Here is a 23818-nt window from a genome sequence, read left to right as displayed (position 1 = left end):
TCCTTTCCTCTTCTTAGATGGTATTTTTGAGGGACGGGCAAAGACAGTGCCATCCTGTTTCGTCACCCATTATGAAATGGGAACGTGCTGCCCCAACTCACCACCGCCCAATCCTCTCTTTTAACATATGCCATGCTGCTATTAAACATATGGTCATAGTTAACATCAAATCCCCACACCCAAGCATTTTCATACTCTGATTTCTTCACAGCAAGCTGCTCTTAGAGGTGCAAGAACAAGGCTGGCAGAATAATTCTGGTCAACAACTAATGAGTGGACTTTACCCTTTTGGTTTACTGTCAGAATTGCAACACTCACAGACCTTTTGCAAATAATCTTAATTGTCTTAAAAATTCAACTGTGTTGGGCATTTCTGCAATTCTTCCTCTTGACAGGTTGCGCTGTGAGACAAAATCAAGCAAGCAAACAAAGCAGCATGAAATAAACTATGATAACAGAGCAAAATAAAATAACAATTGAAACCAAAGACAGAGAAATATTTTGTTGCTGCCAGGATTGCATCAGAGAACTCACGGGTCGTGTGTAAATAAACTGAGTTGGGTTAAAAAGTACCTTGCACATTCCCCTAATTCTTGCTCTTTTCAGATTGGTCTATCAAACACAAAAAGCGTTTTTAAAACATGGCAAAGGGCTAAAGAAAATAATTGGAGGTTCCAAAGAGAGGGAAAAGATATTTGCAGATCATTGGAATATGTTGACAGCTGAAAGTGAAGATTTTGTGGTACGGAGCATTGCAAGCTTCCTGAAATAATATGAAGAGCTGGCTGGTCTTTATTATTCCATTTCTTCTTCTGACATCTTGTCCTTCCCTAAATGGTAAGTTGTGTAGGTGGCTGACAATTTTTTTTACCAGGGAAGTTGGATGTTGCCAGATTCCTTATGGGCTGGATCTAACTCAATTGTACTTGGGGCCCAGTGAAATCAGTGTGGAAAAATAGAGGTTATTAACTTAAGTCCCTAACAAAACTTAAATTCTTTACTAACCTAAGTCATTATTAACTAAAACACTACTAACCTATAACCTGTAACCCAGTCCTATACATATCCACTCAGAAAGCCCCAGCAAGACTTAGTCCTGGGAAAATGTGCATAGGATTATGGCATTAGTGTGGAACCAACACTTAAAAAAACAAGTTAGTTTCACCAGCATGGTAGAAGTAGAACTTCAGGTAGGAAGAGAGATGGGAAGGCCTGGGAAAAAACTGGAAAAAATGGGGGGAGGGACAGGTTTCCCCCTGGTTTTTCCCCGAAGCCGGTTTTTCCCCAGAAAAAAATGAAAAAAATATATATTGATATTGTTTGAATATTCCACGCACTATTTGTTTTCTTCAAATTTTTCCTGGGGAAAAAAAGGCTTTGGAAAAAACCTGAAAAAACCTGTTCCCTTCCCCCAATTTTTCAAATTTTCCCCAGTCCTTCCAGCACCCACACTTTGGAGCTCCTTGCCGATTGACACCAGGCAGCTGCTCTCACTGTAATCTTTCCGGCAATTGCTCAAAACATTTTCATTAGGGCCAGCCCATCTGAACATATAGAAGCTGCATGCAATTTGCTTCCTTTTAACCACTGCTGTGGGTCCCCAGATGTTGTTGAACTACAACTCCCATCATCCCTGAGCTCTGGCCTTGCTAGCTAGGGGTGATGGGAGTTGTAGTTCAACAACATCTGGGGACCCACAGGCTGAGAAAGGCTGATCTATTGAATACTCTTAAATGCCTGCTTTTAACTGTGTTTTATCAATCATTTTAATATTCTGTTGTATGTTTTTTGTAAACTGTTTAGAAAGCTCTCTTACCATCATGCAGGCTATAATATATAATAACAAATACAATTAAACACACACACTCCTTTTCCTTTCAAACAGAGTTTCAGCCTTAGTGCAACATACTATTCAGTTACTGGATGTTGGTTACTTCTGGACCTGGCATGCAAAAAAAAAAAAATTGCCTTATGCTTTGCCCTGGCTATCCTCAAATAGATATGGAAAGGCCTGGGGTGAGGGAACAAAAAAATGGGGGGGGGACAGGTTTCCCCCCTGTTTTTTTCCAAAGCTGTTTTTTAGAAGTCCATGAGAAAAACGACAAAGAGGAAGAGCAAGAAGAAATGGAAAACGATAGCAGTACAGTGGGACTTCGGGTTACATATGCTTCAGGTTACATAGGCTTCAGGTTACAGACTCCGCTAACCCGGAAATAGTACCTCGGGTTAAGAACTTTGCTTCAGGATAAGAACAGAAAGCGTGCAGCGGCAGCGGGAGGACCCATTAGTTAAAGCGGTGCTTCAGGTTAAGAACAGTTTCAGGTTAAGAACAGACCTCCGGAACGAATTAAGTACTTAACCCGAGGTACCACTGTAGTTCAGAAAATGAGATAGACATGTATATGTTGTGTCTTCTCTCTCTTTTTAAAGCACTACTCAAAGGGTAGACCTTCTATGGAGCTTAAATATTGAAGTGGACCTTAATTTTATTTGCTGTTGGTGCTAAGGGGCAAATCTGATTATTTTTTATGTTGATGGTTTCTTGCTTTTTTTGTTGCTTTTGAGGGAAAGGGGGTGGTTACATGTTTTACTGCAAGTATAATACTTTTATCTACACCAGGGGTCAGCAAGGTTCACTGCTGCGGAGCCCCCTCTTTGGGCCAGCTTGCGGGCACACTTGATGGCACCCACCCACTATTTCCGACATCTGCACCTGCGCAGACGCGGTTTTTGGCACCTACATCTGCACAGATGCGATTTTCAGCGCCGCGGAAGCGAGTCCCCGTGCTGCACTGCGCTGCTTTAGTGCAGTGTGTGCGGCTCAGTTCGGGGGCGGCTCGGGGGCCAGTTAAACGACCCCCGTGGGCCGCTTGGGGCCCATGGGCCTTAGGTTATCTACCCCTGTTCTACACTGAGTTTCACGCAATTTGTAAAACTACTCCACACTGAACTTTTTTTCAATTTTTCCAAAATTTCCATTTTTTCCAGAAAAAAACGGGGGGGGGGGACGGACGTTTTTTTCCTCATGGCTTCAAAATTTCCAGAAATTTTACATCTCTAGGTAGAAATCAGATTGAAACTGCATCCTCCCCCTCCATTGCATTATGGCAGGGTTTCCCAAAGTTGGGTAGTACCATCACCCCTGACTGGTACTACTAGCTAAGGATGTTGGGAGTTGTAGTCCAAAAACAGCTAGAGACCTGCTTTCTGCTTAAGTATCTGAGTTGTGGTGCAATGAAGGGAGATTATTAAGTTATGAGGCCAACGTTTTTATTGCATAATTCCAACTCAGTTCTTTTTCACTTCCTTCAAATTCTTTAAAATTTACAGGTCAAAGGGTGCCATCTATTGTTGATTTTACTGATGTTATTTTAATTGAAGACTGCCGACCACCACCAATAAGAGACCACGAAGAACTTGCAGACATATCAGACAAAAAGTCCTATTCACATGGGGATGAAGTAATTTACAATTGCCAGCCTGGGTATATAAAATTTGGGCGCATAAAATTGCAGTGTAACAATGGGAAATGGGTACAATCCACACCACATGTGCAATGCAGAAGTAAGTAGAAACATAACTTTATAAAATTCACAAGCTATTGAAATATTTGAACAGTTTATTTTTTTCTCTCCTTGTGATAAGCCTTGGGATGGCCCATTTTATTAAAAAAAAACAGCAACAACAAGGCAATACAAGGTTGCATTTCACTTTGTAGCCACTAACCCTTTTTCTGTTTGCTTTGGGTTTCATATGATTGGAGGTCTAAGACCACCAGAGTTGGTAAGGACAAGAATGTGCCCTAGTCTTGTGGATAAGCAGAGGGCTGGAGAGTTCTGCAAAACTTGCAAAGGATCAGCTGGAGGCACACTTGTCCAGGATCCCGTGACTGAACCATTAATTGTATCTCCCCATTTCCCCCCTTGTTTCCGGGGTTGCTTTGACTTAAAAAGAGAGCTGGGGACATAAATTACCAGGTAACAGACACTTCCGTGGTCCTGAATGGGGTAACTGTGCCCCTGAAGGACCCGGTGTGCAGCCTGGGAGTCATATTGGACTTACAGCTGTCCAGGGAGGCACAGGTTATTTCTGTGTCCAGGGCAGCTGTCTACCAGCTCTATCTGGTACACAGGCTGAGACCCTACCTGCCCGCGGACTGTCTTGCTAGAATGGTGCATGCTCCGGTTATCTCCCGCTTGGACTACTGCAATGCGCTCTACATGGGGCTACGCTTGAAGGTGACTCGGAAACTGCAATTAATCCAGAATGCGGCAGCTAGACTGGTGACTGGGAGTGGCCGCCGGGACCACATAACACCAGTCCTGAGAGATCTGCATTGGCTCCCAGTGCGTTTCCAAGCACAATTCAAAGTGTTGGTGCTGACCTTTAAAGCCCTAAACGGCCTCGGTCCTGTATACCTGAAGGAGCGTCTCCACCCCCATCATTAAGCCCTGACACTGAGATCCAGCGCCGAGGGCCTTTTGGTGGTTCCCTCATTGCGAGAAGTGAGGTTACAGGGAACCAGACAGAGGGCCTTCTCGGCAGTGGCGCCCGCCCTGTAGAACACCCTCCCTTCAGATGTGAAGGAAATAAGCAGCTATCCTATCTTTAAAAGACATCTGAAGGCAGCCCTGTTTAGGGAAGTTTTTAATATTTAATGCTGTATTGTTTTTACCACTTGATTGGGAGCTACCCAGAGTGGCTGGGAAAACTCAGCCAGATGGGCGGGGTATAAATAATTATTATTATTATTATTATTATTATTATTATTATTATTATTATTGGATGTTATGCAGCAGTGGGGCTGGAAAGGGGCTGGGAGATGTTCTAAGCATCTCACCATCACTACAGCTATCACTACAGCCAACATCATCTCCCTCATTAAGCTTTATAAAAGAAGGCATTTGATTTGACAGCATCATGTTAAGACTTTCCCCACAAATCTGTCTATAAGAGGCACCCAGTGAATCAGAGCAGGGATGGGGAAAGTCTGAGCACGATGATGTCACGTGTCTTCCTTTACTTCACGTTACTAGAAAGAAAGGAAGAGGAGATTCAAGGTTGCTCTTCTTAGCAGCCTTCATACATTTCTCACAACATAGCATCGTTTTCAAGCACATTCTTATAGCCATAAGTGTTATCTTGCTTTACACTTAATTTCCTTAATTTCCAGAAAGGCCTTGTGGGCATCCTGGAGATATCAAATTTGGCTCTTTAGAACTTGTTAATGGAGACGAATTTGTCTTTGGTGCTCGTGTCGTGTATCGGTGCAATGAAGGGTAAATATCCCCTGCCCCTCTTCTCTTCAGATATTTAGTCATGGTAGTATCTTTAGGACAGCTGATATATATATATATATATATATATATATATACACACACACACACACACACACATATACATACATACACACACACACATATATATATATATATATATAGGGATGTGGGTGGCATTGTGGTCTAAACCACTAAACCTCTTGGGCTTGCCGATCACAAAGTCAACAGTTCAAATCCCGATGGGGTGAGCTCCCATTGCTCAGTCCCAGCTCCTGCCAACCTAGCAGTTCGAAAGCACAACAGTGCAAGTAGATAAATAAATACCGCTGTGGCGGGAAGGTAAACAGTGTTTCCTGGTTTCCATATTGGTGTCCCGTTGTGCCAGAAGCAGTTTAGTTATGCTGACCACATGACCCAGATAATTGTCTGTGGACAAACGCCGGCTCCCTCGGCCTGAAAGGGAGATGAGCGCCGAAACCCCATAGTCACCTTTGACTGGACTTAACCGTCCAGGGGTCCTTTACTTTTATTTTTTGACTATATGTGCATATATATAATGCATATAATGTATATAATGCAAGTACCCAAGTGAATACTCAGAAGGACCCAACAGAGCTTCTTTCATGCAGTAACAGATAAATAGTAAAACTGGGAAACAACAAGCAATGGGAAAACTCTGTTGAATTTGCTCCCACTCCCCCAAGCAGGGGTTAAACCAGAAATGTTATGAGGGATCAGAAGGTGTCCCCTCTGCCATTTATGTTGCCCTCGAACCAATGCTAAGCAAACTCCTGCCAGCTCCCAGATCTCAGACACATTCTGGCCTGCTTCCCTCCTCTTAAGGCTTGGTAATCCTGCCTGTGATGGATACTGGGGAGGAAGATTTGTTCAAGGGCTCCTGCAATCCCCAGGGTCTAGCCATATTGCGGTGCTAATCTGGTTATAATGACCAAAGGGATGAGGAGAGAGAGAAATCTCTTCTACCCTATTTGCCTTCTTTCTGCAAAAACTCCTAGCCTGAAGAAAAAGGTGAGCAAGGAAGGAGTGTGTTTGTATATTGGAAGGAGTTGTATATTGGAAGGAGTTGGCAAGAGCCAGTGTGGTGTGGTGGTTAAGAGCGGTGGACTCGTAATCTGGGGAACCGGATTCGCTTCCGCACTCCTCCACATGTAGCTGCTGGGTGACCTTGGGCTAGTCACACTTCTTTGAAGTCTCTCAGCTTCACTCACCTCACAGAGTGATTGTTGTGGGGGAGGAAGGGAAAGGAGAATGTTAGCCGCTTTGAGATTCCTTCGGGTAGTGATAAAGCAGGATATCAAATCCAAACTCTTCTTCTTCTTCCTCTCCCTGATACTCAGTTTTCAACATTCAGCCAGTATGGGGGAACTGAGGATTTGAATACTCACCTCACTTTAGTGACCAGCTCTCCTGAATCCATTCAGTTTGAGTCTGAGCTAACCTGTGATGAACACTCATGCCAACTCTAGGGGGGGGGAAGTAGAAAATAATCCTGCTATTCTAGAAGTATTTGTTTGAGTCTCGGTGTGTTTCAACGTTATTCCAAAGCTGCTCCTGTCATGTGATTATTTGGTTTTAAAATGGTTCGGTTTCATTTTTTAAAAAAACTTGCAGGTTTCAGATGCTCAGTCCTACAGACTACCGTGATTGTCGTGCAGATGGATGGAGCAATGAGGTCCCTCGTTGTGAAGGTAAGTGGACCTCTACAGATCTTGGCTGGGACTCAAAGTACTGCAGAATTGCTTGAGTTTTTACTAGGTGTCTCCTCACAGTTTTCTCCTGCCCATCCCTCTCTTTTGTTGCGTGGCGAGTTCCCGCCTCCCCCCTTAGAAATAAAGACATGAGACACAAGAATTCAAGTTAATGGGTCAAATTAGGCCACAACTTTATTGATTACAGGAATTGAGCGGTATTGGCTTAGGCATTGGTCCTATCAACTCACTGACTTCAGCCTGCTTGCTTGAAGACCGGTGAGGGTTAACCACCAGTAGGGGGAGTCCCGCTGATGCACATCAACTAGGAGCTCCCCCGGGGTCACCACTCGGGGGCGTGCCATGGGCCCACACCTCCATAGGCTTAGGACAAGGCCACACCCCCGGAATCCTTTACCGGACTACCCTTTGTTTTGGGGACCGTGATGGCGCTTCCTTCCCCGCTTCATCTGCATAACAATACAACAATACCCCTACCAATGCCTAACCGCCAATACCAAGGAGATGTGACAGTTTGCTATGAGGTAGGCGAAAACCAAGTGGCTGGTGCCAATCTGCCAGTTGGGAAAATTCCAGGCCCCTTGACGGCGACCAACCGAAGTCCATAGCAACGTCAGAGAGCCTAGCCTAGCAGGTGGGAGGGAAGGGAAAAACCTGGTCAGCTGCGGCGCGGGAAAGAGGGAGACCCTCAGCCGCGCCAGACCTAAGTAAGACGAGGCCACACCCGCCAGGCCAGCCAATTGGCTGGCCAGGGGTATGATGCGTCCGAGGATTCCCTGGTATCGCAGGGGCTGAAGCCAGCCCCCGCAAGTGTGGGGAGGGGCGTGAAACCCACAACCCCACCTCCTCCCTAGCTCGGAAGTGGCTTTCTCGCAGCAACTGCTGCCCTCATATCCCTGAAAAGCTCCTCCTAAAGGCCAGAGAAACCACAGAGCAGCTTTTCAAGATGCTGCAGCTGAACGCTTAGCAACTCTTTGTTTTTGTCTGGGTGTGCTTTCTGAATCTGTGCCTTTGCCCTTTGCAGTGAGTGGAACATTCTGGTTTGGTTTTTTGGGCTTACCTTTTTATTTTATCTTTTCCAAAGCAAAGAACTGTGCCTATGTCCGAATAGAGAATGGTTTCCTAGCTAGCAAGTATGAACACTCTAAAAACAACTACTTTCCAAGCAGCATTGGACAAGTGATTTCCTACAGTTGCCACCCTGGTTTCCTGACCCCAAATAAAGAAGAATGGCCTAGAATTACATGCACCAAATTTGGATGGAATCCAGAACCGAAATGCCTCAGTAAGTAGATGTTTATTGCATTCTCCTCTTGGCTCAGAAATAGAAATATAAGTCTAATAGAAAAATTAACTGTGGAGGCCTTGTGAGACTGGTAAGAATATATAAAGCACAGTCAAATGCTACAGACACAACTTCGATCTTTTATTGTGTTTCCAGTGAGCTTTTATTGTGCTCTGTGATTAAAGACACCATGTAAAACAACATCCATCATTGCTAGAGAGCTGTTACTGAAAATATTGCATCTATAGATAGTAATTGACTCCAAAGAAGTTATCCCTGATAAAACTTAATATTTCTCATATACTTTGGAGAGGGTGTGGCACGGTTGGTGCATACCTCCACATGAGATGGGGTTGCACCAGGTACAAGTATTTTAAAAGCTGGTATGACATGAGATTAATGAAATTACTGGTCGATTATGTATATTTTCTGAGTTTTTCTTTAGCAACCAGCAACTGGCTGACTTGTAGCATTTCTGACTTTGTGTGCTTGCTAGGAATAGTGTGCATGCATAATGGGTTACAAGGGGTTCTGCCACTGCAACCATTCTTCCTCCAGGAAAAATCTGATTGGTCAGGGTTCTGTTACTACTTACAACACCAAAACCACTGGGTTTAAAAAATATTTTTTTTCTATTGGAAAAAAACTGTAAATGCTAAGAAGATTGGATAACTAAGAAGCAGCTATCATGTAGGAATTGTGAACCCTTGCCCCTGTAATTGTTTTGGGGGTTGAATAGTGATCCTTAAAATGTAACCGAAACTTTTGCTGGGATGGATTAGCAAAACTACCCATCCTGTATTTTTGTTACTATCCCTCCTTCTTCATCCCCCCTTTTTGGTGTAAACCCCAGAAAGGCACCACACTGTAGTAGCCTAGAAAAATTATCCGTGTGAGCACCAGGCAAACTTCCTTGGGGAAAGCATTCCAGAGACAGGGCCTCATCACTGACAAAGCTGTCTTAACTAATCTTTTTACCTCTAGAGCAATGTGACCCTTCAATACCCTTTGCACATGGTAGATTCATTTTCCTAAATCAGCAGACCTTCAGAGAGGGTGAAGAAATTTCATTTTCTTGTGATGAGGGCTATGATACTCCAAATCCAGTAGGAACAGCCATGTGCACAAAAAATGGCTGGTCGCCTGCTCCACGTTGCGCCACGAAAAGTGAGTGTTATTCGCGGCATCTTATCTGAGACTATAGAACCCAAGGAACTGTTCTGCTGTAAACAGCAGGTTACATGGTTTTCTTTGACTTCTTAAAGCTTAAACTGTGCATGTTTACAAATCCCATGCGTGGCAGAGGAAAGAGGCATTTGCAGCAGCCACCCCTTCTATATCCTCTCCACAGGGTAAAACAACCACTAGCGCTCTGGGTATGCACCACCCCTGGGAGAACTTGCAGCTCTTTAGAACAGGCATAGGCAAACTCGGCCCTGCAGATGTTTTTGGCCTACAGCTCCCATGGTCCCTAGCTAACAGGACCAGTGATCAGGCATGATGGGAATTGTAGTCCCAAAACATCTGGAGGGCCAAGTTTGCCTATGCCTGCTTTAGAATCTCTCTATCCCTCTTGACATTTTTTGTTGCTGCTACCACTAGCCCAGAGAAGGAAGTGTAGAAAAGTGTAGTTGGTTCCCCTTTGTCTTGGGCCCAGCTCCAGAGTACAATTTATGTACAGTGGTACCTCGGGTTACATATGCTTCAGGTTACATACACTTCAGGTTACAGACTCCGCTAACGAATTAAGACTCTGCTAACGAGTTAACGGACCTCCGGAATGAATTAAGTATTTAACCTGAGGTACCACTGTACTTCATCAGGCATTTTAACTGAATATGGATTTTATAGTTTTACGGTAACTCTCTCTTTTTACCTTTACTCTTTTGAATTACTTGTGCTTAGAGATGATTATAATTAAACAGTAAAGTGGTGCCTCAGGTTAAGTACTTAATTCGTTCTGGAGGTCCATTCTTAACCTGAAACTGTTCTTAACCTGAAGCACCACTTTAGCTAATGGGGCCTTCTGCTGCCGCCGCGCCGCCAGAGCACAATTTCTGTTCTCATCCTGAAGCAAAGTTCTTAACCTGAAGCACTATTTCTGGGTTAGCAGAGTCTGTAACCTGAAGTGTATGTAACCTGAAGCGTATGTAACCTGAGGTACCACTGTAAAAGTCTTCAGTAGGTCAAGCCTTCAGCAGAAGTCTACCCCATCCAACATTTAGGTCAACCCTCTCTGACTTCAACTGGGAGTTCCATAAAAGCGTGTCCACAAAACTGCACACACTGGTCCTGTGGTAGAATCTGAGCCATGGGGGACCACAACCAGTGAATCTATAGAAGACCTCCATGATTGGGCAAACACAGAATGAATCAGGCAGTTCTTAAGCTATCCTGGGCCAAAGTTGCTAAAGGCCTTTTGAATTAATACAAGAATAGTTGCAACACAAGTGGCAGAAGGATGGTTTTTAAGGCTCTAGGAAACTATGGTCAAAATCCAGGAAGCTCCCAAGGTTCAGAGAAAAAGGGGCTTTGCAGTCTCGTAGCTGGTGCAATCAAGCGCTGAAACTTCCCAGCCCACCAGTCTATAGGGTTTCCAAGGGTTGTTATCCTGTCTCCTGTTTGCTGTCTTCTTAGCCAGCGTGTCCTTGTTATTTGTAGTTTATGGGGAGGCCAGTAAAGCTTTTCTCCTTAGAAGGCTTATGGGTTTAGATGTAAATGCTGTGATTTGCATCCATATATTGGGGGGTGGAGTGGGGTTAAATTTAATCCTTCTCTTCCCACACTATATTACAATGTAGGAGCCAACCTGGGCAGCAGTGTTTAAAAAGGGGAGGTTGGGTATGTGTGTAAAGACAACATGACCACATCTGGTCACACTGTGTAAATCAATAAATGTGCTGACATTATTGTTGATGAATAGCACCTAATGCTCTTGATCAGCAATTTTATATGCAGAGTGGATATACAGCCCTGCCTGTGAGACCAACTGAAAAGCACCTCAGCAAAAACTGGATGGCCAGTCCTCAAGACAGAGTGATGGATTTGCTCTAGCAAAACCATTCTAATAATTTGATGCTGACACCTTCTTTTCTTTCGTAAAACATCTCTTTCCATTTCAAATGACACGATACAGTGGTACCTCAGTTTCCGAGTGTATAACCAGCTCCAAGTCTCTCTCCAGTACATTAGTTTCAAGCTAACATAGTAAAACTAAGATGCTAAAAATAATAATAGCTATGTTTAGTTATATTAATCTCTTTTCCTCAACATTTTGTCCAGCAATATGTGAAGGTCTCCTGTTGGAGCATGGGGATATTCAGCCAAGAAAAGACCAGTATCAACCCAACGATGTTTTGCAATTTTTCTGTCATGAAGGATTCACAATAGTTGGGCCTGCTTCTGCCCAGTGTTATCCCTTTGGCTGGTCTCCACTGCCTCCCCTCTGTAAAGGTACCTATTTCTCCACAGACTATTAAAGGAAGTTCCGTCACAAATGTGCTTTGTGTTCTTATAAGTGTGTGTACCTTATTTGGTCAGGCACCATTGTCCTGTGTTCTTTGTTAGTCAGAGAGGAGGCAAAGTGCTCATCCTAGGGAAGATGACATCAGCCTTTTCGTTGCGGCCGTTTACCTCCATGTTTTGATAAATTTGTTTTCTTGTGTATTTTAATTTGTACTATTTTATAATTGGTTTTATAGTTGTAAACCACTTTGAAGCCACCTTACCAATTAAGCCGTATAAGTATAAATTAATTATGATAAATAAATAATAATAACAATAATTTATTGTGGTGTGTGAAGAAGGGACTCTCCAGTTGATGCCAATGGATGAGTAGGCTCATGAAAATGATGAGATTAGAACCCATAGCTTGGTGCTGGGTCCTTTCCTCCCAACTGTCTCCTAGCTGAAACTCAGGGAACTGAGCAGCTGCAGTGCCTGGAATAGTTGTGAAAACTGGGCATTAGGCTGAAATTCAATTTTAGATGTAAGCCATCTGGAGATCTTGGGATGCGGGTGGCGCTGTGGGTTAAACCACAGAGCTTAGGGCTTGCCGATCAGAAGGTCGGGGTGAGCTCCCATTGCTTGGTCCCTGCTCCTGTCAACCTAACAGTTCGAAAGCACGTTAGAGTGCAAGTAGATAAATAGGTACCGCTCCCGCGGGAAAGTAAACGGCGTTTCCGTGTGCTGTTCTGGTTCGCCAGAAGTGGCTTAGTCATGCTGGCCACATGACCTGGAAGCTGTATGCCGGCTCCCTCGGCCAATAAAGCGAGATGAGCACCGCAACCCCAGAGTCGGTCATGACTGGACCTAATGGTCAGGGGTCCCTTTACCTTTACCTATCTGGAGATCTTGGTAACAAGTGACTAATAAATCTGTTGTTGTTGTTGTTGTTAGTGTAAATACCTGTCTGTAGTAAAGGTAAAGGACACCTGGATGGTTAAGTCCAGTCAAAGGCGACTGTCTGGTTGCGGAGCTCATCTCACTTTCAGGCTGAGGGAGCCGGTGTTTGTCCGCATACAGCTTTCCAGGTCATGTGGCCAGCAGGACTAAACCACTGGTGCAACACTATGATGGAAGCCAGAGCACACAGAAATGCCATTTACCTTCCTGCTGCAGCGGTACCTATTTATCTACTTGCACTGTACGCTTTCGAACTGCTAGGTTGGCAGGAGCTGGGACAGAGCAACAGGAGCTCACTCCGCCATGGGGATTCAAACTGCTGACCTTTCCTATCAGTGGTTTAGACCACAGTGCCATCTGTGTCACCTGTGAATAGTGTTGTGCAAACCTTATTAGGTGAGGAATTATGTTTGCTTACTTCTAGAACAAGTCAAGCACTGTAAGGCACCAGCCAACATTAGGAATGGCAGTATTGTTGATGATCTTCTTGAAGAATACCAGCATGGTGACCAAGTGGAATATGAGTGTAACATCAAATTTGTGATGACTGGATCAAAGATAATAGAGTGTGTTGATGGGAAATGGACACCTGTACCTTCTTGTACAGGTAAGCCATGGTTGCAATCCATATAAAATAAGTGTGTACACAATGTACTCTGTGTGTGTAATCATTTTCCATGATTTTATGTAGTCCAATGATTCCTGCATCTGAGAAAGCGGAAGAGAACATCTTAAATATTCTCTCCTGATTTCTCTGCTCTGAAGGTATCTTAAATGTTGTGTACAGGGTCCTTTCCCCAGCTTTAATAATACTAACATAAACGTATCAACCGTGTTTAAAACAACCAGATATTTCTTGCACCACATTAAGTAATTGCAATGGCATGTGACAAATTAATTTCCAATGAAAACTATTGAAAGGTGAACCCTGAAAGTTTATATATTGACCCTTTCACCTGACACTGCCAGTGAACGCTTAGTGCCTGGAATATGAGTTAGGAACAGAGAGCTGTCCTTGACTTCTGAGAACAATGGATTTGCCACACTAAGTAAGATCCTTTTTCAATTAATAAAGCTGCCTTCTGATCGGGGTCTAAACATAATCTGGAGTATTTTCTTTCACATTCCTTTATGCCTTTTGCAGTAGAGGAAAAGAAATGTGGTCCACCACCCAGTATTCCAAATGGGCATGCAGCTGGAACAGTCAGAGAAGAATATATTCATGGTGAGGATGTGGAATATGAATGTGAAGAAAACTTCGTCATCGTTCAGACCAGCTTAGCCAGGTGTCTTCATGGACTTTGGGAATTACCTAGATGTGCAGGTAAGCAGTTTACTAAGCTGTGATTCTCACCGTAGTATCTAAGGGGTTGCGCTATTATGAAGTGTCCAAAACTCATACTTGTGTAGGGATGTCCCAAATTGCAAAATTCATCTCATCTTGGTCTTGGTTGAAATAAATCCATATAATATCTAAGAAGCCCATACAGTGGTACCTTGGGTTAAGTACTTAATTCATTCTGGAGGTCCATTCTTAACTTGAAACTGTTCTTAACCTGAAGCACCACTTTAGCTAATGGGGCCTCCTGCTGCTGCCGCACCGCCAGAGCCCAATTTCTGTTCTTATCCTGAAGCAAAGTTCTTAACCTGAAGCACTATTTCTGGGTTAGCAGAGTCTGTAACCTGAAGCGTATGTAACCCGAGGTACCACTGTACATTATTATTTTTTGTTGGTCAAATAAAGCAAAATAACCTTCACAACTAAGTGGCCCAATATGTGAATGCACTTATTATGGGATTTTATTTTATTTTTGTGACTATGGAAGAGTAACAACATGATGCTCCTCCAAGTACATTCTATGTAGCCTTGAGCAAGTCATTGCATCTCAGCCTCAGTTTCCTGTCTGTAAAATTGAGAATAATTTTGATCTCTTTGCCGCAAAGATTAATTTCCATAAATTCTCTCTCTGTGTGTATATATATATAAAGGTAAAGGTAGAGGGACCCCTGACCATTAGGTCCAGTCGCGGACGACTCTAGGGTTGCGGTGCGCATCTCACTTTATTGGCTGAGGGAGCCGGCATACAGCTTCTGGGTAATGTGGCCAGGATGACTAAGCCACTTCTGGCAAACCAGAGCAGTGCACGGAAATGCCGTTTACCTTCCCGCCGGAGCGGTACCTATTTATCTACTTGCACTTTGACATGCTTTCAAACTGCTAGGTTGGCAGGAGCAGGGACCGAGCAATGGGAGCTCACCCCGTCATGGGGATTCGAACCGCCGACCTTCTGATTGGCAAGTCCTAGGCTCTGTGGTTTAACCCACAGTGCCACCTGCGTCCCACATGTGTGTGTATATATATATATATATAGAGAGAGAGAGAGAGTTTGAGAACTTATCCAGACATTTTCAGGCTTATTAATTCATGTAAATGTGTATGCCTTAACTATTAAGCCACCTCACTTGAACAATATTTGAATTATTAGATTTTTCAACAAAATGTGCACGTCCAAATATGCCTAAGAATGCAACTTTTGCATCAGCTGTTCCTCTGAAAAGTCAGTATGACAACAATGATGTCCTCAGCTATATCTGTGATTCCAGGCTTCGTGAAGCTAAATGTGTTGAGGGAGAATGGTTACCCAAACCGGAATGCAAAGGTATGTTCTTTTTTCCGTTGCTTTCTTAACTTAGGTAACTGACATAGCTGGTAGTCAAAAACTGAAGGCAAAATGCAAATACAATATACATTGGGGCATGTTCCATCCTCAGAAATTTTGTTTCCTTTTGAGGGGAGTGAGATTTCCACCTGTTCACTTCTCCTGCCCCTACTCAAGAGGGGAAATAATGAAAAATAACAGTTTGCAAATGCTTTTGTAGGTCGGTCGTGCTGCTTCCGTAAAGCCGAGACAAAACTCGACAGCAGAGGCTCAAAAGCAGCTGTAAAAACAAACCACCACCAAGTGAAACCACAACATAGATTATTTTTATTCCTTCTTAATTTGGGGACAGAATTGGTTCTCCTGGTGAGGCTTGAGCTGTGTCACTAGTAGCCTCTAGACTGAAGGACTGCTGTTTCTTAAAAATGATGGAGAGGGATGAGATGAGGAAGATGTTAGGTGTCAAGATGCCTTGAGCAGCTCCTGGCTGGCTGCCCAGGGAAGCATAAAGACAAGGAAAAGTTTCTTGCCCTCCTTTTTTATTTCAGTATTACAGAGAGAGGCTATAGAACCCAGCCTCTTGAATAATGGCTTCCGGTCTAACAGCCCTTCTCTGAGTTGACCAGTTCAGAGTAGTTGGAACTACTCCAAGCCGGATTGAACCAGTCCAAGCTGGTTGGAACCAGTTCAGACTGGTTAGAACCAGTCCAAGACAGTTTGAAACAGTCGAAGACAGTTTGAAAACAGTCGAAGACAGTTTGAACCGGTCCAAGCCAGTTGGACCCGGTTCAGACCAGTTGGAACTGGTTCAAGCTGGTTGGAACTGGTTCAGACTGATTGGAACTAGCCCAAGCCAGTTTGAACTGGTCAAAGCCGGTTGGAACCGGTTTGGACTGGTTGGAACCGGTTCAAGCCGGTTAGAACCGGTTCAAGCTGGTTGGAACCAGTTCAGACTGGTTTGAACCGGTCCAAGCCAGTTTGAAGCGGTTCAGACTGGTTAGAACTGGTTCAAGCCAGTTGGGACCAGTTCAGAGCGGTTGGAACAAGTCCAAACCAGTTTGTACCAGTTCAAGCCAGTTGGAACCGGTTCACGCTGGTTGGAACTGGTTCAAGCCGGTTGGAACCGGTTCAGGCGGGTTGGAACCGGTTCAGACTGGTTGGAACTAGTCCAAGCAATTTCGAGCCGGTCCAAGTCGGTTGGAACCGGTTCAGACCTGTTAGAACCTGTCCAAGCCGGTTTGAACCGGTTCAAGCCGGTTGGAACTGGGACAGACTGGTTGGAACTAGTCCAAGCCAGTTTGAACCGATCCAAGCCAGTTTGAACCGGTCCAAGCCGGTTGGAATCGGTTCAAGCTGGTTGGAACCAGTTAAGACTGGTTGGAACCGGTTCAAACCGGTTGGATCCAGTTCAAAGCGGTTGGACCCGGTCCAAACCAGTTTAAGCCGGTTGGAACCGGTTCCAGCCGGTTGGAACTGCTTAAGGCTGGTTGGAACAGGTTCAGACTGGTTGGAACCAGTTCAAGCCAGTTGAAACCAGTTCAGACCAGTTTGAACGGGTCGAATCCGGTTTGAACCGGTTCAAGCAGGTTGGAACCGGTTCAGACTGGTTGGAACCGGTTCAAGCTGGTTGGAACCAGTTCAGACGGGTTTGAACCAGTCCAAGCCAGTTTGAAGCGGTTCAGACTGGTTGGAACCGGTTCAAGCCTCTTGGAACCAGTTCAGACTGGTTTGAACCGGTCCAAGCCGGTTTGAAACAGTTTAAGCCGGTTGGAACCGGTTCAGACTAGTTGGAACCGGTTCAAGCCGGTTGGAACCAGTTAAGGCTGGTTGGAACCGGTTCAAGCTGGTTGGAACCAGTTCAGACTGGTTTGAACCGGTCCAAGCCAGTTGGAACCAGTTAAGACTGGTTGGAACTGGTTCAAACCGATTGGATCCAGTTCAGAGCGGTTGGACCCGGTCCAAACCAGTTTGAACCCGTTTAAGCCGGTTGGAACTGGTTCCAGCCGGTTGGAACCGGTTAAGGCTGGGTGTAACAGGTTCAGACTGGTTGGAACCAGTTCAAGCCAGTTGAAACCATTTCAGACTGGTTTGAACGGGTTGAATTCGGTTTGAACCGATTCAAGCTGGTTGGAACCAGTTCAGACTGGTTTGAACCGGTCCAAGCCAGTTTGAAGTGGTTCAGACTGGTTAGAACTGGTTCAAGCCGGTTGGGACGAGTTCAGAGTGGTTGGAACCAGTCCAAACCAGTTTGAACCAGTTTAAGCCACTTGGAACCAGTTCAGACTGGTTGGAACCGGTCCAAGCCATTTGGAACAGGTTAAGGCTGGTTGGAACCGATTCAAGCCGGTCGGAACCGGTTCAAGCCAGTTGGAACCGGTTCAGGCTGGTTGGAACAGGTCCAAGCCGGTTGGAACCGGTAAAGGCTGGTTGGAACTGGTTCAGACTGGTTGGAACTAATCCAAGCCGGTTTGAACCGGACCAAGCTGGTTGGAGCCAGTTCAGACCGGTTAAAACTGTTCAAGCCAGTTGGAACCGGTTCAAGCTGGTTGGAACCGGTTCAGGCTGCTTGGAACCAGTTCAGACTGGTTGGAACTAGTCCAAGCCAGTTCGAGCTGGTCCAAGTCGGGTGGAACCAGTTCAGACCTGTTAGAACCTGTCCAAGCCGGTTTGAACCGTTTCAAGCCAGTTGGAACCAGTTCAGACTGGTTGGAACTGGTTCAAACCGGTTGGATCCAGTTCAGAGCTGTTGGATCCGGTCCAAACCAGTTTGAACCAGTTTAAGCCGGTTGGAACCGGTTCAGACTAGTTGGAACCGGTTCAAGCCGGTTGGAACCGGCTAAGGCTGGTTGGAACAGGTTCAGACTGGTTGGAACTAGTCCAAGCCTGTTTGAACCGGACCAAGGATGGTTGGAGCCAGTTCATACCGATTACAACCGGTCCAAGCTATTTTGAACCGGTCTAGGCCTGTTTGAACTGGTCTATGTCAGTTGGAACCGGTTCAGACTTTTTTGAACCGATTCCAACCAGTCTGAACCGGTTCAGAGTGGTAGGAACCTGTTCAAGCCGGTTGGAACCAGTTCAGAGCGGTTGGAACAAGTATAAACCTGTTTGAACTGGTTTTAGCCGGTTGGAACCGGTTCAGACTAGTTGGAACCGGTTCAAGCCGGTCGGAACCGGTTCAAGCCGGTTGGAACCGGTTCAGGCTGGTTGGAACAGGTCCAAGCCGGTTGGAACCGGTTCAAACCGGTTGGATCCAGTTCAGAGCTGTTGGATCCGGTCCAAACCAGTTTGAACCAGTTTAAGCCGGTTGGAACCGGTTCAGACTAGTTGGAACCGGTTCAAGCCGGTTGGAACCGGCTAAGGCTGGTTGGAACAGGTTCAGACTGGTTGGAACTAGTCCAAGCCTGTTTGAACCGGACCAAGGATGGTTGGAGCCAGTTCATACCGATTACAACCGGTCCAAGCTATTTTGAACCGGTCTAGGCCTGTTTGAACTGGTCTATGTCAGTTGGAACCGGTTCAGACTTTTTTGAACCGATTCCAACCAGTCTGAACCGGTTCAGAGTGGTAGGAACCTGTTCAAGCCGGTTGGAACCAGTTCAGAGCGGTTGGAACAAGTATAAACCTGTTTGAACTGGTTTTAGCCGGTTGGAACCGGTTCAGACTAGTTGGAACCGGTTCAAGCCGGTCGGAACCGGTTCAAGCCGGTTGGAACCGGTTCAGGCTGGTTGGAACAGGTCCAAGCCGGTTGGAACCGGTTCAAACCGGTTGGATCCAGTTCAGAGCGGTTGGAACCGGTCCAAACCAGTTTGAACCAGTTTAAGCCGGTTGGAACCGGTTCAGACTAGTTGGAAGTGGTTCAAGTCAGTTGGAACCGGTTAAGGCTGGTTGGAACATGTTCAAACTGGTTGGAACTAGTCCAAGCCTGTTTGAACTGGACCAAGGATGGTTGGAGCCAGTTCAGACCGATTAGAACCGGTCCAAGCTATTTTGAACCGGTCTAGGCCTGTTTGAACTTTTCTATGTCAGTTGGAACCGGTTCAGACTGGTTGGAACCGATTCAGACTGGTTGGAACCAGTTCAAGCCGGTTGGAGCCAGTTCAGACCGGTTAGAACCGGTCCAAGCTGGTTTGAAACGATTCCAGCTGGTTTGAACTGGTCTATGTCAGTTGGAACCGGTTCAGACCGGTTGGAACCCGTCCAAGCCGATTGGAACTGGTTCAGACTGGTTGGAACTGGTTCAAGCCAGTTGGAACCGGTTCAAGCTGGTTTGAACCAGTTCAGACTGGTTTGAACTGGTTCAGACTGGTTGGAACTAGTCCAAGCCGGTTGGAGCCAGTTCAGACCGGTTAGAACCAGTCCAAGCTGGTTTGAAACGGTTCCAGCTGGTTTGAACTGGTCTATGTCAGTTGGAACCGGTTCAGACCGGTTGGAACCAGCCCATGCCGATTGGAACTGGTTCAGACTGGTTGGAACTGGTTCAAGCCAGTTGGAACCAGTTCAAAGTGGTCGGAACTAGTCCAAGCCGGTTTGAACCAGTCAAAGCCTGTTTGAACCGGACCAAGGACGGTTGGAGCCAGTTCAGGCTGGCTGGAACAGGTTCAGACTGGTTGGAACTAGTCCAAGCCTGCTTGAACCGGACCAAGGACGGTTGGAGCCAGTTCAGACCGATTAGAACCGATACAAGCTGTTTTGAACCGGTCCAGGCCAGTTTGAACTGGTCTATGTCAGTTGGAACTGGTTCAGACTGGTTGGAACCGATTCAGAATGGTTGGAACCAGTTCAAGCCAGTTGGAACCAGTTCAGACCGGTTTGAACTGGTCCAATCTGGTTTGAACCAGTCCAAGCCGGTTGGTACTGGTTCAGACTGGTTGGAACCAGTTCAGGCTGGTTGGATCCTGTCCAAGCCGGCTGGAACCAGTTAAGGCCGTTTGGAACCGGTTGAGACTGGTTGGAACTAGTCCAAGCCGTTTGGAACTGGACCAAGCCGGTTGGAGCCAGTTCAGAGCGGTTTGAACCAGTCAAAGCCATTTGGAACTGGTTCAGACTGGTTGGAACTGATTCAAGCCAGTTGGAACTGGTTCAAAGTGGTTGGAACTAGTCCAAGCTGGTTTGAACCAGTCGAAGCCGGTTGGAACCAGTTCAGAGTTGTTGGAAACGGTCCAAACCAGTTTGAACCAGTCCAAGCCGTTTGGAACTGGTTCAGACTGGTTGGAACTGGTCCAAGCCAGTTGGAACCGGTTCAGACTGGTTGGAACTAGTCCAAGCCGGTTTGAACCTGTCCAAGACAGTTGGAACCTGTTCAAACTCCTTGGAACCGGCTCAAGCCGGTTAAAACTGGTTCAGGCCTTTGGAACCAGCCCAGACCACTTGGAACCATTTCATACCAGTTCGAACAGGTCCAAGCTGGTTGGAACTAGTCCAAGCCAGTTTGAACCAGTACAAACCGGTTGGAACCTGCCCAGACCAGTTGGAACTGGCTCAGCTCCAAGCAAGTTGGACCTTGTCCAGGTCAGTTGGAGCAGGTCTAGGCCAGTTGGAACCAGCCCAGACCGGTTGGAACCAGCCCAGGCCAGTTGGAACCAGCTCAGACCGGTTGGAACAGGTCCAAGCCAGTTGGAACTGTTCCACTCCAGTTTGAACCAGTCCAAGCCAATTTTAACTGGTTGAAACTGGTTGGAACCAGCCCAGACCAGTTGGAACAGATCCAGGCCGGTTCCAACTGGCCCAGAGCTGTTTGAACTGGTTCAGACAGGTTTGAACCTGTTCAAACTAGTTGGAACCAGCTCAAGCCGGTTAAAAACAGGTTCAGGCTTGTTGGAACCAGCCCAGACTGCTTCGTACTGTTTCATACCTGTTGGAACAGGCCCAAGCCGGTTGGAACTAGTTCAGACTGGTTGGAACAGGTCCAAGGCGCTTGGGACCAGTTCAGACTGGTTGGAACTGGTCCAGGCTGTTTGGAACCAGTGTTCTAGGTGCAACAGCCCTGCTGTTTCTGTATTTATTTTATTCTTTCAAAAAGAGTTTCATTCGGTTGTGAGGTAACCCTAAACTGATATGCACAATATAATTTCCATAATAAATAAAATGAGGAAATTCATTCCATCAGGAGTTCATTGCACTGCATCAGACGCCCTTATGGTACATTGAGCTTTGAGAGGATTGGTCAGGCAACATGGGAAACTCACGGGAAAAGGCATAATAAGTTCTCCAGTGCATACAGGAATCCATAGAATGATTTCTTGGATTGTGGCCAGTGCAATTAACTAATTATAGTTATAAATGTGAACCCATTCATGCCGATGACACAAAACGATTTTACTAATTTATAATTTATTCTGAATCCTTAGTAGAGACATTGCGGTATAGCAGTTCGAGAGTCGGATACTAACCTACCTCACAGAGTTGTTTTGGCGATTAAATGAGGTGGGGCAGAACTATGTCCACCACTGGGAGCTCCTTGAAGGAAAAAGCAATAAAATAAATACAATAATAATAGCATATGTTTGATATGTTGTTGTTGTAGACCTCTGCCCACCTCCACCCCAGATTCCTAATGCCATTGATGTAGCTGAGCCGAGAACCTACGAGAGTGGTGAACAGATAAATTTCCTGTGTGAGAAGCGTTTTGTGCTTCAAGGGCCACAGAACATATCATGCGAGGATGGCAAGTGGCAACTGCCTCCGCGCTGTGTTGGTTGGTATGCTCTTACTTGAATATTTTGCCTTTGGGGAAATTAAATGAAGATGCATGCTGAATTCTGTTTTGCCAAAGCAACACTGCAGGCATGCGGGTGGCGCTGTGGTCTAAACCACTGAGCCTCTTGGGCTTGCCGATCGGAAGGTCAGCGGTTCAAATCCCCGCAACGGGGTGAGTTCCTGTTGCTCTGTCCCAGCTCCTGCCAACCTAGCAGTTCGAAAGCACAATAGTGCAAGTAGATGAATTGGTATTGCTGCAGGGGGAAGGTAAACAGTGTTTCCGTGCACTCTGGTTTCCGTCACGGTGTTCCGTTGCGCCAGAAGTGGTTTAGTCATGCTGCCCACATGACCCGGAAAGCTGTTTGTGGACAAATGCTGTCTCCCTCGGCCTGAAAGCGAGATGAGTGCCGCAACTCCATAGTCGCCTTTGACTAGACTTAACTATCCAGGGCTCCTTTACCTTACCTTACCATTACTCAGTCCAGGTGTGTGTCTTCTATGTTGAGTATGTGTATCTGCAACAAAAGACAAATGCCACCACCATCCCCTCGTTTTCTCTGCAACAATGAAGCTGTGGCAGCAGCTGCCCCTTCTACTTGAGGAAGTGAGAAGCTTCAACCCATGTAAAACATAACAAAGACGTCCTTTCAGCTACTTGACTTTATTTCACTCACCAATGGTGCTTAATGACTGATTCATAGAAGCCATTTGCTTTGTATGTGGCATTGGGTTCCAGAATGCTTGACTGGCGCACACTGGCATCAGTACCAGCTTGCAACAAAGGGGCCATCTCTGTGTGTTTGCTTTAACGGCACACTCACTGCTCAGAGTAAAGTTGTTTTCTGCTGCTCCAGAGAAGCGGACACGGAGCAATGGTTCCAAACTACAAAAAAGAAGATTCCACCTAAACATTAGGAAGAACTTCCTGACAGTAAGAGCTGTTTGACAGTGGAATTTGCTGCCAAGGTGTGTGGTGGAGTCTCCTTCTTTGGAGGTCTTTAAGCAGAGGCTTGACAACCATATGTCAGGAGTGCTCTGATGGTGTTTCCTGCTTGGCAGGGGGTTGGACTCGATGGCCCTTGTGGTCTCTTCCAACTCTATGATTCTATGATTCTATGAAGTCAAACCACCGACACAGTCTTCGGCATGCAAAGAGCGCCAAATAAAGCAAGCAACACAGGATGGCCATATTTCCAAGCTCAATGCCAGATTTGGCATCCCTTGTAAGAGGAGCACAGGCACCGGCATTTTCATCCATTTTCATGTTTTTGCATTGTAGATGTATCAACGGTCACCGTGCAGCACAGCACAGACTTTCCCATTGCTCCTGGAAGCCAGAGCAACCCCATGCCTGCAACAAGTGATGGCATGAGCAGCAGAGACCTTTTAGATTTCTTACACACTATCCATGCCGCAGGTGAGTTAGCAGCCCTAAAGCATAGGATTGTGGTTTACAAATGCACATCAGGTCGGCTGCCGTTTCATACGCCTTTGGTTTTTTTATACAGTAAGATCACTCGAGAGGCGCATGGCTGTGCTTGAGCAGGAGCTGCAGGAGCTAAAGAGAGAGAGAATGAAGACTAAGTAGCAAACCATTCTAGAAGCCAGTCCTGAAGAATGGAAGGAGAACGTAAACAAGAACATGAGATCATAGTCACGTGACACACCGTTCCTGTATCCATTCCTTTTACTAAAGACTTTTTGGAAACCCACTGTGAATTGTTTGCAAGGCACTTGAGGGCTGTGGCGATTACACAGGGC

General features: G+C 45.7%; 1 protein-coding gene across 1 annotated transcript; it reads left to right on the top strand.

Moving 5' to 3' along the window:
* The first annotated feature begins 562 nt into the window (after positions 1-562).
* LOC309371823 (complement factor H-related protein 5-like) lies at positions 563-23818 on the top strand. Its single transcript, XM_081914872.1, has 13 exons — positions 563-837; positions 3331-3564; positions 5174-5279; positions 6912-6988; positions 8094-8294; positions 9279-9461; positions 11577-11747; positions 13123-13305; positions 13843-14022; positions 15185-15358; positions 21885-22055; positions 23337-23474; positions 23566-23818. Exons 1-13 carry the CDS (start codon positions 774-776, stop codon positions 23643-23645), a joined length of 1962 nt encoding a protein of 653 aa, XP_081770998.1. The 5' UTR covers positions 563-773; the 3' UTR covers positions 23646-23818.

Source organism: Podarcis melisellensis (assembly GCF_964234715.1).
Source record: "Podarcis melisellensis genome assembly, chromosome: 6".
In the NCBI taxonomy this organism is placed as follows: Eukaryota; Metazoa; Chordata; class Lepidosauria; order Squamata; family Lacertidae; genus Podarcis; species Podarcis melisellensis.
Note: the sequence above shows the minus strand (reverse complement) of the source record. Positions and strands in the feature narration are given on the sequence as shown.